This window comes from Dermacentor andersoni, chromosome 9 (assembly GCF_023375885.2).
Source record: "Dermacentor andersoni chromosome 9, qqDerAnde1_hic_scaffold, whole genome shotgun sequence".
Classification (NCBI taxonomy): domain Eukaryota; kingdom Metazoa; phylum Arthropoda; class Arachnida; order Ixodida; family Ixodidae; genus Dermacentor; species Dermacentor andersoni.
Window position 1 is genome coordinate 41,765,864 of NC_092822.1, and position 14,724 is coordinate 41,780,587.

Below are 14,724 nucleotides of genomic sequence, written 5' to 3' on the forward strand. Positions count from 1 at the left end.
GCGTGTGTGTGCGTGTGTGTGTGTGTGTGTGTGTGTGTGTGTGTGTGTGTGTGTGTGTGTGTGTGTGTGTGTGTGTGTGTGTGTGTGTGTGTGTTTGTGTTTGTGTGTGTGTGCGTGTGTGTGTGTGTGTGTGTGTGTGTGTGTGTGTGTGCATGTGTGCGCGCGTGTGTGCGTGCGTGTGTGCGCGCGTGTGTGCGTGTGTTCGATTTTCCTTGTTTCCCTTTGACACCCTTTCCATATGTGTGTACTTTTTTTTGCTTTTTTAAGATCTTTCTGTCTCCACTTAAACCTTCTCCAAGGCAAGGTAGCAAACTCGATGTGTACCGGTTGGCCTCCTTGCCTTTCCCATCTATTTCATCTCTCAATGAATGATGATACCCATCTCTGAATGCGTTGGGCAGAACGAAACGATGCCGTATGCACTCGACATTGTACCTTACTCGCGTTTCGTGCGTAGCCAGTCCACGCATATAAGTGTGGGAAATCTCAACGGGTGCGACAAGAACTGTAGCAATGAAATGGAGGGCATCCCGCTATGACTAACAACCGAAGAAGAATGGGAGTGCGGCACTGTAGGGCTAAGTTGTGTGATGGGCAAGAGCACACATAAGGAGCCGGGTAACCAACACAAACGTATGACGTAGCCCTGCTGTTATGCTCTGGGAAGTTTACAAATCCACGTTGTTGACACCAATGTCGTCAGGTGCTGCGCTTGGCGGTTTTTGGGTGCGCACGTATTCTAAACGTGATTTTAATTATGTTTCAAGTTACATTCGCTATTGCTATTGTGTAGATGATGTGTGTTATCGAAAGCAATCAATCTCGCAAGTTATTAGGACTTCGAAATGTTGTCACTACTCTTTTAAAAACAAACAAAAATGTGTAGGCTCAAGCACCAGCGTTAAGCACGTGGAGTGTAAGCACTCTTTTATTTATTTATTTTTATTCATTGATACTGTCAGCCCATGACGGGCTATTACAGGAGTGGATGTAACATACATAAACAGAGAAGTGCATTAGTGCGATTGAACAATGCACTAAAAAAATAATAAAAAAATGAAGTAGCACTGCTGATATGATACACATTAAGAATATAAATACAGAGCACATTTTGACTTACTATGTCACAATATTACTACAGAACATCAGGGTGTATCAGGGTACATAAGACAATGTATTGCTTCCAAGAATGCATTAACTATTTTATTTGGACAATTGAGTCAGGCAGAGAGTTCCACTGCTGAATTGCCCTGGGAAAAAAACTATACCTGAAGCAGTCATTGTGCACTGTGGGAGGAGGTATATATATACTGTGTCTGTGCCGTGACGTTTCCTGTGTCTTGATCTGGAAGTACTCGTCGTATCTTATTTTGACATGGTTATGAATTACTAAGAACAGGAATTTAAGCCTTTCATACTCCGTACGTTTTTGTAGAGGTGGAAGCTTTGCAAGTTTACACAATTCAGTCGGAGAGTGAAAACGGCGGTATTTATTAAATATAAACCTAGAAGTAAGGCGCTGGACCTTCTCTAGTTTTAGACAGTTACTTTGGGTGTAGGGATCTCATTCTATTTTTGCGTATTCAATTATAGGCCTTAGCAAGGTTTTGTAAGCTATAATTTTAATTTCAGGGGAGGCACAGTGCAGGTTACGTCTTATTAGAAAACATAAGTTTACAGAGAAAAGAAGTTGTATCCATAGCCAAAAAATTTCGCGAGGAAGTGCGTAGGACAATTGACAGCGAGGCCCCTGTTTGGCTGCAGCCTAGCGTCACGTTGTCTCAGTCGTCCAAAAGTCCCATGACACCCTGTTTTCTTAAGACAGCCTTTCGGTTCAATCGCTTCACGTTTCTGCCGTCCTTCGCGAAGGTCCCCTTGTTTGCGTTTTTACCGAGAACAGTCGACGAAGAGTTGTCTCTGCTCTTCGCCACTCCATATGCTGTGTTGTCGTCAGGTGACGCAGAATGGCGTCGGCGTTCTCCGTCCAGTTCAGAAGCTCGACCCTGTGGTTCTGGAGGAAATCCCTCCGGCCGTACTTGCCCTAAAGTTTCGTCCTCTAGCCATACAACTCCGGCGCCAACTGGCGAACTGGGAGCAGTGCGCCCGATCTCGAACGTCGAGGGTCCACGCTTCCCAGCGCTTCCGGCGGAAGGCGAAGAACCGGAAGCCAGCTTGACTCGTTTCTCTAGGTTGGCGGCGGCATTGGTTTTGCGAGTGGCCCGACGGGCTTGGTCCTCGACGTCGGCGCTGCGGCGCTGGATCGCGCCGGGCTCGAAGGCGAGTTGGTCGCCGCTAACTTCGTCGCTTCCGCTGTCGTCGTCCGAGGGTCGACTGCTAATCTGATTCTGCACCTCGGCGTCACGCAGCGCGAACACCAGGGCGATGGTAGCGGCAACCGCCAGCGCCACAACCACGACTGACAACTGGACGAACAACATGGAGGACCTGCGACGTAAGCGAGCAGACGGAAGAACCCTCGCGATGGCTCGGTGTCTGTCCCGCTCCCCCGTTCAGCACACATGGCCGCGAGTTCAATGCGTGACTGTGGCGCCTTATTCAGGCGGGTGGATTAGCGCTGGTGCAAGTATGCTTAGATGTACACATTAAATTACTATATAAATACATATATTGAAACGCACGGAACCTTATCGAACATGCTATACTGTACGCCAAGCAATTTCCTTTCGTTTCAAAGTGGTTCCATAAGAGCTCCCGAGGCAACGCTTCCTATAAAGGGATACAGTTGTAGGTGCAGTATTTCGTAAACGTTTGAAACGTGGTGCGGCCTTTGCGACGTCTGCCTTCCCTTGTCGTTCCAGTACAGCGGGGTAACTCATCTATACGGTTTGTTTTCTTCAAGATCATGCCGTTGTGCCTAGGCGCATTGCCGAGTAGGGAGGGACGCGTTTCTAACTGGCGTTACGGAAGTCAAGCGGTAACGAAAACCTGCCCGATGTTTTTTCTGTCTTAAGTCATTCTTAAAAGACTCTACAGTCACTGCCAGACTTAATATGAACCATCATGATACCTACGTCGCAGGACAATTTCAACATACGTGAGTCGTGCGGCCGAAACATCAAAACGCATTTTCACCAAGACGCATTAAACTTACATTCTCCGCAACCATGAACCGCACCACAACTAGAAAATACCCCGCAACCAGAAGCCTTCGACAATGTCCGCACGAGCAATAAAACTGTGCTTAAAGTGTGTTCAGGTTAAGTATGACGGAGACTGTATGTTGTCGATGAGGCCGCAGAATAAGGAGCTAAAGAAGAAACTAAATGTATATAGCCGCCATCACATCCTTGAAACACACTTATCGGCCATTCGGTTCTAAAATACGTGAAGTCAACCGAATGTGCATGAAGCGCTCTTCTCTATAAGAATCGTCCTCTTTACCCTCTCCGCCAGCATCTGCTGCCTCAGTGCCGCTGGATGGGGCACCGTTACATTGAACTATAATTTATAAAGGTTTAGGTACACTGTAGCAGCGTTCATTGGCAATGATGCTTCTCAGTGAACATGTGACGAAGCTAACCACTCCCCTACCTAAGCCTGCAAATTACAATTTTCATGCTGCCTGCGAGGCCAGTACGAGACGGCGACCTTGAGGCGTGGCAAAATGCCAGCCAGCAAAATGCCATATACTACTTGTAGGAGAACTAGGCAAAATGCCTCCCGGCGGTAGCTCACTGCAGACGCTCTCGCGTGGTGTTCAAATTTATCGAAACTCTGCAAGCCACTACAACACGTTCCCACTGGAACATCCACGAGCAACCTCGAAAATTAGCGCCAGGCTCCCCCCTGCAGCACCAGTGGCACGTCTTTTAAGCAATTCAAGAATGATATACGCTCTCTCTTTAAACAACGCACGGGTTTCAGGGGCTGTCAGCAAAATAAAAAAAAAATTACTTCTGGAGCCAACTGGAAGTACCCGGAACGTGTGCGTCTGTAAAGACGAAGGCAACGATCTGGGGTTTCAATGCTGGTGGCCCGATGTTAGATGGCTGCCATCCTTGTAAGCTATAGCTGCTGCCGGTAGATGTCGCTTGCGGTAGTCTCGCCTACTCTAGGTGACTATTTGTCACTGCCTCCTTTCCAAGGGGCCGCCAATAAATCATCATCATTATCCAGGTGCTCCTATGGTCCCGTACATTATTGCCCCTGCCTGTACTCTATGCGTGAATAACTAACGCATTTCTAAAGTGCATTGCGCCGTCAGACGTCACGCAATCATACATTTGTCATAGTACGTCCTACAAACATTGCTCGATGGAATCCTTCCGCCACGATTGTTTAGCTACCACGTGAATGGCACGTATATAGTTAATGATATTCATATGCTTGTGGCTTCACTTGTTCTCGAAACCTTATTTGCTACGCTTTCTCTCAAACATTCAAGCACTCTTATCTCTGTAAACGCGTGAAGGCAATAGATTTCTGCGCGTGAGCATGAACACTGCATTTTGTAGCACTTATAACGTACTATTTCGTCAAAAACCATCAATGTACAATGCCGTAAAAGCCGTCGGCAGTTAGAAGAACGATACTTAGAGACATCCGTGCATGAGCTGTCGTTCTCGTGCTCTCTGAAGAACCATACGTTCACCCCTCGTATAGACACAAGCAGTATACATCTCGTACTCCAACGAGCTGAACTAAAGCGCCGCCTCTACACTGATGAAAACGCTACACTTCTCGAGAATCACCGCGCAGTGTGAATAAAGAGGAGTGATAACAGTTTTCGAGCGGAGGTGCTTGTACGGAGTTTAACATGTGAGCACTTGCATAAGGGCTCCGTACTTCTTTTTTTTTTTTTTTAAAGTCGAGGTGGTGCTTTGATCTAAGAAAGATTCTAGAATACGGGGCGATGACTCTCACCACTGCTGCCGGTTCGGCTTTGGCAAGGCTCCGCGTACACTCGGGACCGACTGCTGACAGTCATCCGGCTCCGATGCTACCAAAAACGCTGACGAGGCGCGCCGACTTCGTCGCTGTCGCTGCTGGTCGAGCTCCTCTTCCTGTCGGCCGCGTCTATTCGCTTCTGCCACGACCGCGAAGGTCGAAGAGGTCGTCTCCTCCGTGCCTTGCTCGCTCCAGCTTGAGCCGCAGGTGGAATTGTCGGTGAGCGGCACCATCTCGGACTCGGCTTTGCGGCCATGACGCATGATGTCCGCGGCCAAACAGCTTGCCTTCTTCTTGAGCTGCGGGGAAAAAAAAATTGCGGAGATCGTTGCTTCTAGGTCGCCAATGTAGTGGGCTCTTTCTTACGAAGCTGGTACTACTACGATTAATACGTAGCTGCAAATTCTAGAATGTAATGGAGAGACTGGGTTGCGGTAAATTATACTGCTCATCCCTGCTTTCTGCGAGCGCGTCAGCTGTCATAAAAGTGAACCTCTGCCCTTGCGTGAGCCCATGGTCCACACTTGGCAGACAATGCTATTCCTTTTCTAGAGTTCCCCTTATGAAGCCTGATCGCTTTAACGGCGTTTATCAAATTTCGTGCGGGACATTGACCTTAGAACGATAATACTCGCCCGAGGAAGGCTTGTCAGCGGTGCGCTTTGTAAATGCCGTTTGTAATGTCAGAATTTCATTGGTTGCTGCTTTGCTATATCTCAGGATGCTATATTCTGTCTCGCCAATTTCGCGTAGTGTAGCTTAGGCTAGGACTCCTGTCAGCCAATCGGTAACGAAGTCGGGTGCGTGTTCCAGGGCAGAGAGGAGGAGCCGACTCTCCTACAGTGCTTTAGTAATACTTCAGTGAAGATTCTATTCAGTCGGAGTTAGGCGGACGGCTGTCAATCGCAGACAGTGGAGGAAGCCTTCCGTGGTTTAATTTTTCTGGTTGGCTAGTGCGACATATACATAAATGTCACTGCAACACACAAAGATGGATTGGATGGCGTATGCAGACGGAGAAACTCCAGGCCGAACCTATCACCGAATTTGTCGATCAGTATAACTGAATACGGCAGCGTTTCGTTCGACCTCCGCATCACGCCATCTTCACCAGATATCGTTCGATCTCGATAAAAAGCGCGTCTTACCATTGCGCAGGTTTATTCTCGGCGAGCCTTGACAGTAGGACGACTGGCAGCACGTGAGCCGTACTAATCCGCCGCTTCTTTTCCTTTGTCTTTGCTCTTGTGGCACTAGCACCACCTCGCGGAAGGCTGACTGTGGACGCGAATAATTAAAATTGAGGAATGCTATGATTCCTTCGATAAGAAAAGCACGTGTGTCTTTTCCAAGATACTTATTTCAGTTCGCCTTAGTTTCCTCTGAAAAAAATAAAGCTTTTTTCATAACCTGATTCGCGGTCGATCCCCCAGAGTGGGTTGCGCTATTTCATTAGCGAACGAGAAAGAACGAAAACATTTATTGCTAGTGAGAGGGGGCGGGGGGGCAGCGGGGGCGACTTCCTCGTAGGGTGTAGCTTTAGGTCAGGGCCCGAGCAATCACAAAGTGTGTTTTTGTTCTCACTGTAAATTATCCAACCGATTCTTGGCCAGTCACCAGCAGTTGTGAGCCCTATATCTTTTTCGGGGGGGGGGGGGGGGGGCGGAGACCAGAACAGAGCTCAATACTGTAGTTTTACTGTGATCGTGTTACGAAAAAGAACAGTTGTCAGTTTCGTCTGCACATGAAGCATTGAAAGCGACAGTCAAGTTGCAGCATTCCTCTGAGGGTGTCCCAGAAAACGGGCTGGATGAAGACTGTTCCAGATTAGTTGCAGGCGTCTCCACTCAATGGTGCATGACATGAGACCGAAGATAAGCAGCAGCGTTGGTCAGATTCCCAAAGAAAAGATTGCATAAATTTAGCGTGACATTTACTACGGTCTGGTATTTTTTTTTTTTTTATTGCGATAAGGACTTGCCCTTAAGGCATAATTCTTGATGTGTATTATACGCGTGCTCTGAGGCCTGTGTTGTCTATGCATTGTAGCAGCCTCCGCTACAGTGTAGACGTGTATACAGTGCAGCCGACCTCCGCTACACTGTAGCGGAGGCCGGCTTGTAGTAGAACACGCGAGCATTCCGATTGTAAGCCTGGACATGTCCAGGTTAGTTGGTATGCATCTTCCTCGATCGCTGGCACTGAGCAGTATTGAAACTTTATTGCACTGCAGAAACGTTAAACATGTGCGTGCTCAGCGTTCATGCCAGAAATAGAAAGCCCATTCGCTTCTCAGGCTCCAGCCGAGCCGACCGAGTGAAGCATAGAGATATTTTGTTTCTTTCTCTATGAGTGAAGCCTGCATGCGCGTCCACTTCAGCTTCGCCGTTTTTGCAACCAAACGCGCAGCGCGTTTCTTGCGACCTTGTGACCTTCCACGGGCGGGTCGCGCGTGTGCGTCGATGTCTTCGCATCACGACAATGCCAACGCCAACGCCGATGGTGCAGGCGCGCCTTCAGCGTCCATCTAATTACTAGCGCAGTAAAACTGGGGCTATACAGGAAACGCAGTATCCCGCGGTCACGTGGTGTGCCATTAGGAAAACTGCTAGTGCAGAACACGAACGGTTACGTGGGCTGTCTTGCTCAGCCAGACAACACAGAGCTTCTGTAATGGGGACACAATGCGAGCAGTTTTTTTCTTTTTCTTTCGGGGGGGGGGGGGGGGGCACGGCCGTACTAAACTGCGTCGGACTCACCGCGCGCGCGTTGCAGAGTTCACTATGATTGTATCGGGGCGTACTTCGAAATCAAACACCATTCCCCACATTATTTGTGAATGATGAATGACTGAATGAACTTTGTTTCCCTTTTAAGAAAGGGGAGGGGCCGGGGGGGAGAGAGGGCGGTCTAAGTACTCCAGTCCCAGCAGGCGTCCATCACCACATCATGTGGCTAGAAGTCCGTCTACCAGTCGTGGTAGGCCTCCGCTACCTCCTCAGCCCACCTCAGGACTCGGTCCTGTAGGGTGGGGTCGGAGCTGCGCAGGGCAGTCTCCCACAGCTCCTCGCTACTGATTAATGGTTTGAGCGTGCGGGGGGGAGTTTTGATGGGGCATTGCCACATGATATGGGAGAGATCTGCTATGGGGACAGGTCAAAAGCGACACTTGGGTGTCGGGTATGTGGCGGGAAAAAATAAGTGCAAAGTGCGCGGGGTAAGAAAAGTGCGAGTTTGTAGTTGTCGCCACAGTATTTCTCTCTGGCGCGTTCTAGACACAGAGAGAGGTGGATACAACAGGCGTTGGTTTCTGTAATGTGTGCAAATTTCATGGAATGTGACGAGTGTGTCTTTATTGGTGTGTTCTTTGGAGTCATTGGGTTGTAGAGTTAGGCCCATATTTGCGTCCACTCGGTCCGTGAATCCTCGAGCAGCGGCATGAGCCATTTCGTTGCCATGGAGTCCTTGATGTGCTGGTGTCCATACGAGAGCGATGTCTTTTTCTGGTGGGTGAGCTACAAGTAGAGTGCGCGAGGTTGTTAATGTAACCGTTACTGAAGTTCCGGATAGCAGTCTTGGAGTCACTAATCATGACGTCGCAATCGGGTAGCCCCGATGCAAGTGCAATGGCGGCCTCTTCCGCGTCACTCGCCGAGGTGGTCTTGACTGATGCTGAACAAACAGTGTTGCCCTGGTTGTCTACGACCGCTATAGCTTAACGATGTTTAGGGGCGTAGGCTGCAGCCTCCACATAGTAGACTCCTTCAGCCTGTCCATAGCTGCGTTGTAGCGCCTTGGCTCGAAGTTTGCGGCGTTTGAAGTGAAATTCGGGGTGCATGTTTCTGGGTAAGGGCTTGATGTGGTATTGGCCGTGTATGTTCGGAGGAAGTTGATGTCGCTTGCTCTCGTTGAATGGTGGAGCATGATGAAGGTGTCTCAGGATCTCACGCCCAGCTTCAGTGGTGGTGAGTCTATGGTATAGCGATGATAGATGGGCTTCGGTTAATTCTTGAAGGGTATTTAGTGTGGCGGTGGCCCTCACCCTTTGTGTGCATGCTCTAATTGGAACACCAAGAGCGACTTTGTGTATCTTGCGAATCAAGCAATTCACGGTATCCTCCTCCTGCCTAGAAAGTGAGAGATACGGTAGTGCGAAGGTGATTTTGCTTAAGACAAAAGCCTTGATTAGCTGAATTACCTCCTTCTCTCGAAGCCCTCCGTGTTTGTTGGAGATCATGCTTATCAGGCGGAGTGTATTATCTACCGTTGTTTGTAGTGCTTGCAAGGTATGCTGATTTACTCGGTTGCGTTGGAGGTGTAATCCGAGGACCCTTATCCTGTCTACTTGGGGTATAGGGTGCCCCTCAATCGGGAGTTGGATATTCGGGGGTGAAGTCCTGAAGCGTCTTGTGGGGCGCAGTAGGAGAAGCTGTGATTTGGTGGGGGAGCACCTGAGATTCAACTCGTGACCTACTTGTTCGACCTGATAAATTGCTGCTTGGAGGGTGTCTTGGATGTGCCCGTCAGAAACTCCGGTCAGCCACAGCGTAATATCTTCCGCGTACAGTGTGAATCGGAGGTCAGGAATCTTCTTGAGAGTGAAAGCTAAAGGTCGCATAGCCAAATTGAAGAGGATGGGGGAAAGTACTGCCCCTTGGGGCGTGCCAGTGCTTCCTAAACTTATTTGGCCAGATTGTTCGCTGCCTAATTGTAGCGTCGCAGTGCGCTTCGTGAGGAAGCTGCGTATATAGCGGTAGATTCGCTCCCCGCAGTTTATACTGCTAAGTTCGCGTAGTATGGCCAAGTGGGACACGTTGTTGAAGGCACCCTTGAGGTCGAGGCCGAGCAACGCTTGTGTGTCACGTGCGTCGCTCGGTTCGATAATGTCTTCTTTGAGCCTTAGCATGACATCCTGACAAGAAAGAGATTTGCGAAAGCCAGTCATTTCCGAAGGGAACAAGTGATTATCTTCGATGTATTTGGAGAGGCGTAGGTGGATTACGTGCTCCAAGATCTTCCCTATGCATGAAGTCAGAGAAATTGGACGGAAATTATCAATGTGAATTGGCTTATTCGGCTTTGGAATGAAGATCAGTTTGGCTGCTTTCCATTGTTGGGGTATCTCCCCCTCTTCGAGACAGTGGTTGTAATACTCGGTGAGTTTACTTATGGATTGCTCATTGAGGTTGTGAAGCGTTTTATTAGTCACAGAGTCTGGGCCTGGTGCCGTGGTGATTCGCGCTTGGTTGAGGGCATGTCGAACCTCCGCTTCTGTGATGGGGCTGCAAAGCTCCTCATTGGGTTCACCAGCATAGTCGGGCATGAGTATTTGCGTAGGAGGGGGCATATGTTTGGAGGCCAGGTTGCTGAACATGGTCGGCAGGTCGGCTGCATGTTCATGCAGCAGGTTATTCATCTGGTGGTTATTGTGCGTCCTAGACGTGGTGGGGTCGAGCAGGTGCCGGAGCAATTGCCAGGTCTTTTTAGTGCTGAGATTACCATGCGCTCCTTCGCAAAGCTGAGTCCATTGCTGCGCTGCCAATTTGATAGCGTATTGTTGGATCTGAGAGTCTAATTTGGCGATTCGGATTCGGAGTTTGTGATTGTAACGTGCTGTTAGCTATTTCCTAAGTAAAGCTTGCTTCGCTTCCCACATGTGTAGTAGCTTGGAATCAATTGTGGCCAACGGTGTGTCTAGCGGGAGAGTGGTGGTATGGGCCTCTACGTCTGCCTGCAAGGCGTTCGCCCATCGCTGAATGTCGGTAATGGTTTCTTCGTTAGTGTTGCAGCGAGATTTTCTGAATTCCGTCCAATTCGTAAGCCTTAGTGGCTTCGTGGCTAGCGGTCTGTGCTTAAAATCTACACGGAGTTCGAGGATGTAATGGTCGCTTCCCAAATTGTTTTGGAGGTTTTGCCACGTCGCCTGAGTGATGCGGTGAGTTAGGGTGAGGTCGGGGGATGTATCCCTACTGACGCTATTTCCTAGCCGGGTAGGAAGAGTGAAGTCATTGTAGATGGTGAAACCTTGATTTTGTATGCGCTGCCATAGAGCTCTTCCCTTAGGAGTAGATGCGGAGTGGCCCCACATTTAATGGGGGGCATTGAAGCCGCCCGTTACGACTAGCGGCTGTTTATTGGCGTTAGCTTTGGCCTGAGCAAGCATGTTCTCAAAGCGGTGTTGTCGAGCATTGGGAGGGCTATAAACATTCAACACGCATAAGGTGCGTTGTGTGTGGCTTTGAGGTAGAATTTTGATGAAATCGTGGGGGATTTCAGTACTGCTGAGTGTGTCCCGTTTGACAGAAAGATGCCACTTTGCAAGTACGGCAGTGTTGGGCTTGTCTATATGAGGGTCTTGAAACGTATTGTATCCAGGTAGCGTGACTTTCCCGTGTGTTTCTTGCAAGGCTATAATGTCAGGGAGCTCGTTAAGACTCTGTAGAAATAGTGTTAGACATGCGCGCGTGTTGCGGAACCCCCTGCAGTTCCACTGCCAGATGACTAGTCTACGGGCTGGCTTCATCATTACTGTCATTTTGAAGGACGGGAGCTTGTGACGTCGCGGAGCGTCTTTCCGAGCTGTCGATTAGCTCTTGGAACTGGCAAAACTGTGCAGTTGCCTCACAAATAAATGCATCAAGCTTGCTCTGTTGCCGATTTTCAAGGGCAACAGGCTTGTTTTCCAGGATGTCCATGCGGTCAGTGAGGACAAATATGGCGTTTTCAACGGTGTTCTCGGTGTCTGTTATTTCGTCATTCTTCCTTTTTGCGGGTGGGGGCTGCGTGTGGGATGAAGGCAGCATCGGAGTTGCGGCTTTCGTCGTAGCAGTGGATGCAAGAGTGTCCATTTGTTCTGTCGGAGGACGTACGTGTGAGTGTGGGCGCAAGCGTTTGTGGGAGTGGTTTGGAAGTAGCAGCAAGAGTGTCAGTGACATCGATGGGGGGTGGGGGGGGGGGGGTGGAGCATTGCTTTGAGCTGCTTGATTTCGTTTTTAAGCATTTCGTTCTGATTGAGCAAGTATTTGATGAGAGAGCTATCAGCGTATTGTGAGGAGCTGCTATTGTGGGAGGCTACTCCTGCCCAGCTCACCTTTGTATGGTTGATGGGCGGTGTCTCCTCGTTGCGTGGAGTCAGCGGAGGCCAAGCTTGCTTCGATGATGGGAGCTGCGCCGCTGTTGCAGTGTTCTTGCGGCCAGAGCTGCTCTGCGGCGTCCCTTGTCCAGTGCGTTGATTGGGGGCCTGTACAGTGCTCCTGGCCGGAAGTGTCAATTTAGACTCTGGAGGTGCCGGGGGCGGTGTCCGTGGTTTGTAACGAAGTTTGCACTCTGAGGAACCAGTCTCGTGTGTTCCGGTGGAGATGATGCAAGTGGGAGTACAGCTATGGTCCTGAGGAGGATCTGGCGTGCCGCATTTTGGGCAGAGACATATGGTCACATTGGGGCAGACGTCTTGGCGATGGCGAAGCTGCCGGCACTTAGGACAGGCCTCCGCTTTTTGTTGATATGGTTGGCAGCGGAGGTCTGTGCGGAGGTAATCAATGTAGAAGGGTACCTTTGAGCCTTCGAAAGTGACCAGGATGGAGTCTGTAGAGCCCATTCTTCGAGCAGCTAGGATGTTGATTCCTGGATTGGACTCTCGAAGGTTAGCCAACACGTTCCCTTCTACCAGGGAGGCCGGCAGCTTGATGATACCCCTACACGAATTTTTAGGGTCTGCCACGTGCGTGGAGACTTCGTAGCTCTTGCCCATGATGGTGAGGGTGGCCATCTTCAAATAGCGATCAGCGCTGTCCATGCAGGGTGTGCTTATGATGATTGTGTTGTTAATCTCGTTGGCCCGGAGTCGATCTAGCGATGCTGCAGCCGTGGAAAGACCAGTGGACTTGATGACGATGTCCTGGAGAGAGACTGGATGTATGTTGGCGCAGTTGACTCCACCGTGTACACGAAGAAGTATTTTGTATTCTGCGGCTGGAAGTGGAGAAGGACGAGGCAGAATGTGGCTTACATGCGGTGGAGTTTTGAGGGTGCTGGGCGAGGTTGGCGAAGGTTTCTTGGTGTCGGAGTAAATAAATTTCTCGCGCCAATCGAGGATCTCTTCCGGAGTCATGTCGACGCTGTCGACGACGCCGTCCTGACTCACGGCTGCTGCAGCTGCTACCGCCGACGCACGCTGCCGGCGTTGCGCGGCAGGGGCGCAGGGGTTTGGATGTTTCGAATAATCGGCGATGAACTGAAGATGACAGGTCCGATTTCCGCTGAAGAGGTATCGTTCGACAGCGGGTCACTTACAGCACCAGTGATCTAAAAATCACAAGAGTCTAGGCAAAAATTTGGACACAGCACACGAAAAAAGACGGAGCCGATGCATCATGCGACCACAGCGTTCCACAGCCGCGTTCCACCTCTCCCACATTATTTGTATATTCGCTTAATGTGGGTTCCAGTCCAAGTGCATTGGATGCGCAGTAATATTTTGCGCACATACAACGAGTTTCGCTGGCATCTGGTTGAAACTAAAAGGAAAGAACGTGCGAAACCGCTAACAAAGGGAAGTTTTATTGTACACGGTGCTTGCTGCACATAAATTCGAAAAATTAGCACACGTCTCGGCTTCTCAAATAGTAGCATACTACGGTATATCCTTGCATGTATATAGACCATTTCATCGGACGAACGGAAAAGGGCGCGCGACGAGCATTTCCTCCTCTCTGGCTTGTGCGTGCCGGCATGTCACTGCTTGAATGTGCAGCCGTCACGTGATGCGGAATGATTTGGAAATGTTTTAGCTCGGTGTCCGGGAAATTTAAGTGATTTAATTTCATAAAAGGTCGTCAAAGAATCACTGTTTAGCGTTTGGATGCAGCAGTAACTGAGAGAGAGAGAAGTTTAATGATACGAGATGCTGAGAGGTCGGCCTGAGGTATATTCCTCTAGCCAGCTACTCAGCATTGGGGGAAGGGGAAGAGGAAAAGAAAGAGGGAAGAGGTGCATGATGGGTGACGATGACGATAGAAGGAAGATGTAGAACATATCGCAAGCAATTTGGCATACTCAAAGTCTGCAATCCAAGCCCGTAGTTTTTAAAAAGTTCAGTAATGCCTGAATGGCCTTGAAACTCGATTGAGCATCTGGCCAAGGGCCTAATATAATGTCCTCCGACAACGGTGCGCTGTCGAGACGCGTAAGGTCGTTGTCCAACCTTTCACGCTCTTCCACGTACTTAGGGCAGTCACAAAGCACATGACCTATAGTCTCAGTCACATTGCACACCTCACAGTGTGGAGACTCGGTGCGTCGCATGAGGTGCACGTATCCGCGCGTAAATGCTACCCCCAGCCTTAGTCTGTGCAGAAGACTGGCACAGCTTCGTTGAATTTTCGGTGGTAGCCTAAAATTCATGGCAGGGTCCAATCTCTGGAGTCGTCTGTGGCGATTATCCGGATTGTCCCAGTGCTGTGCTGTCAATTTTCGGATGACACTGGAGAGGAGACAGTTGGCGTCCGCTCTTGAAAAAGGAATTGAAAGCAGTGACTCTCGTTCTTCGAGTGCTTTCTTCGCTTCGGCGTCGGCCAGTTCGTTGCCCTGTATACCACAGTGACTGGGAATCCATTGAAATGTGATGTGGTGGCCGTTTTTTTGTGCTAAAGTGTAGAGCTCGGCAGTTTGAAGAGCCAACACTCTGTAAGCGCTTTCTTTCAACACCACTCTAAGTAGTTGAAGAGCCGATTTTGCGTCGCTGAAGACTGTCCATATTTGAGGAGGCTGTCGCGAAATATATTGAACGGCCTCTCTGATTGCCACTAGTTCCGTAGA

At 49.5% G+C, this 14,724-nt stretch overlaps 2 protein-coding genes across 4 annotated transcripts in view; one reads left to right on the forward strand and one right to left on the reverse strand.

Annotated features, from left to right (window-relative positions):
- Nucleotides 1-14,724, forward strand: part of LOC126527645 (uncharacterized) — a 202,351-nt gene that overhangs the window by 95,369 nt on the left and 92,258 nt on the right. The window lies entirely within an intron of this gene.
- Nucleotides 162-6,138, reverse strand: LOC129383904 (uncharacterized). Of its 2 annotated transcripts, XR_008611724.2 has the most exons (4): nt 6,057-6,138; nt 4,885-5,207; nt 1,654-2,445; nt 162-923 (listed from the first exon to the last, which is right to left on the reverse strand). XR_008611724.2 is itself a non-coding variant. In XM_055068916.2 (3 exons), exons 1-3 carry the CDS (start codon nt 6,057-6,059, stop codon nt 1,782-1,784), a joined length of 990 nt encoding a protein of 329 aa, XP_054924891.1. In that variant the 5' UTR covers nt 6,060-6,138; the 3' UTR covers nt 1,483-1,781. The 2 variants fall into 2 exon arrangements, 1 of the variants encoding a protein (XP_054924891.1); XM_055068916.2 differs by lacking the exon at nt 162-923 and having other exon boundaries at nt 1,483-2,445.

Bases quoted from the DNA above. Each gene is read 5' to 3' on its own strand.
- LOC129383904 (XM_055068916.2), bottom strand. The intron at 2,446-4,884 runs GTGAGAGTCATC...CTTACGTCGCAG, and splicing joins AAGCCGAACCGGCAGCAGTG to GTCCTCCATGTTGTTCGTCC.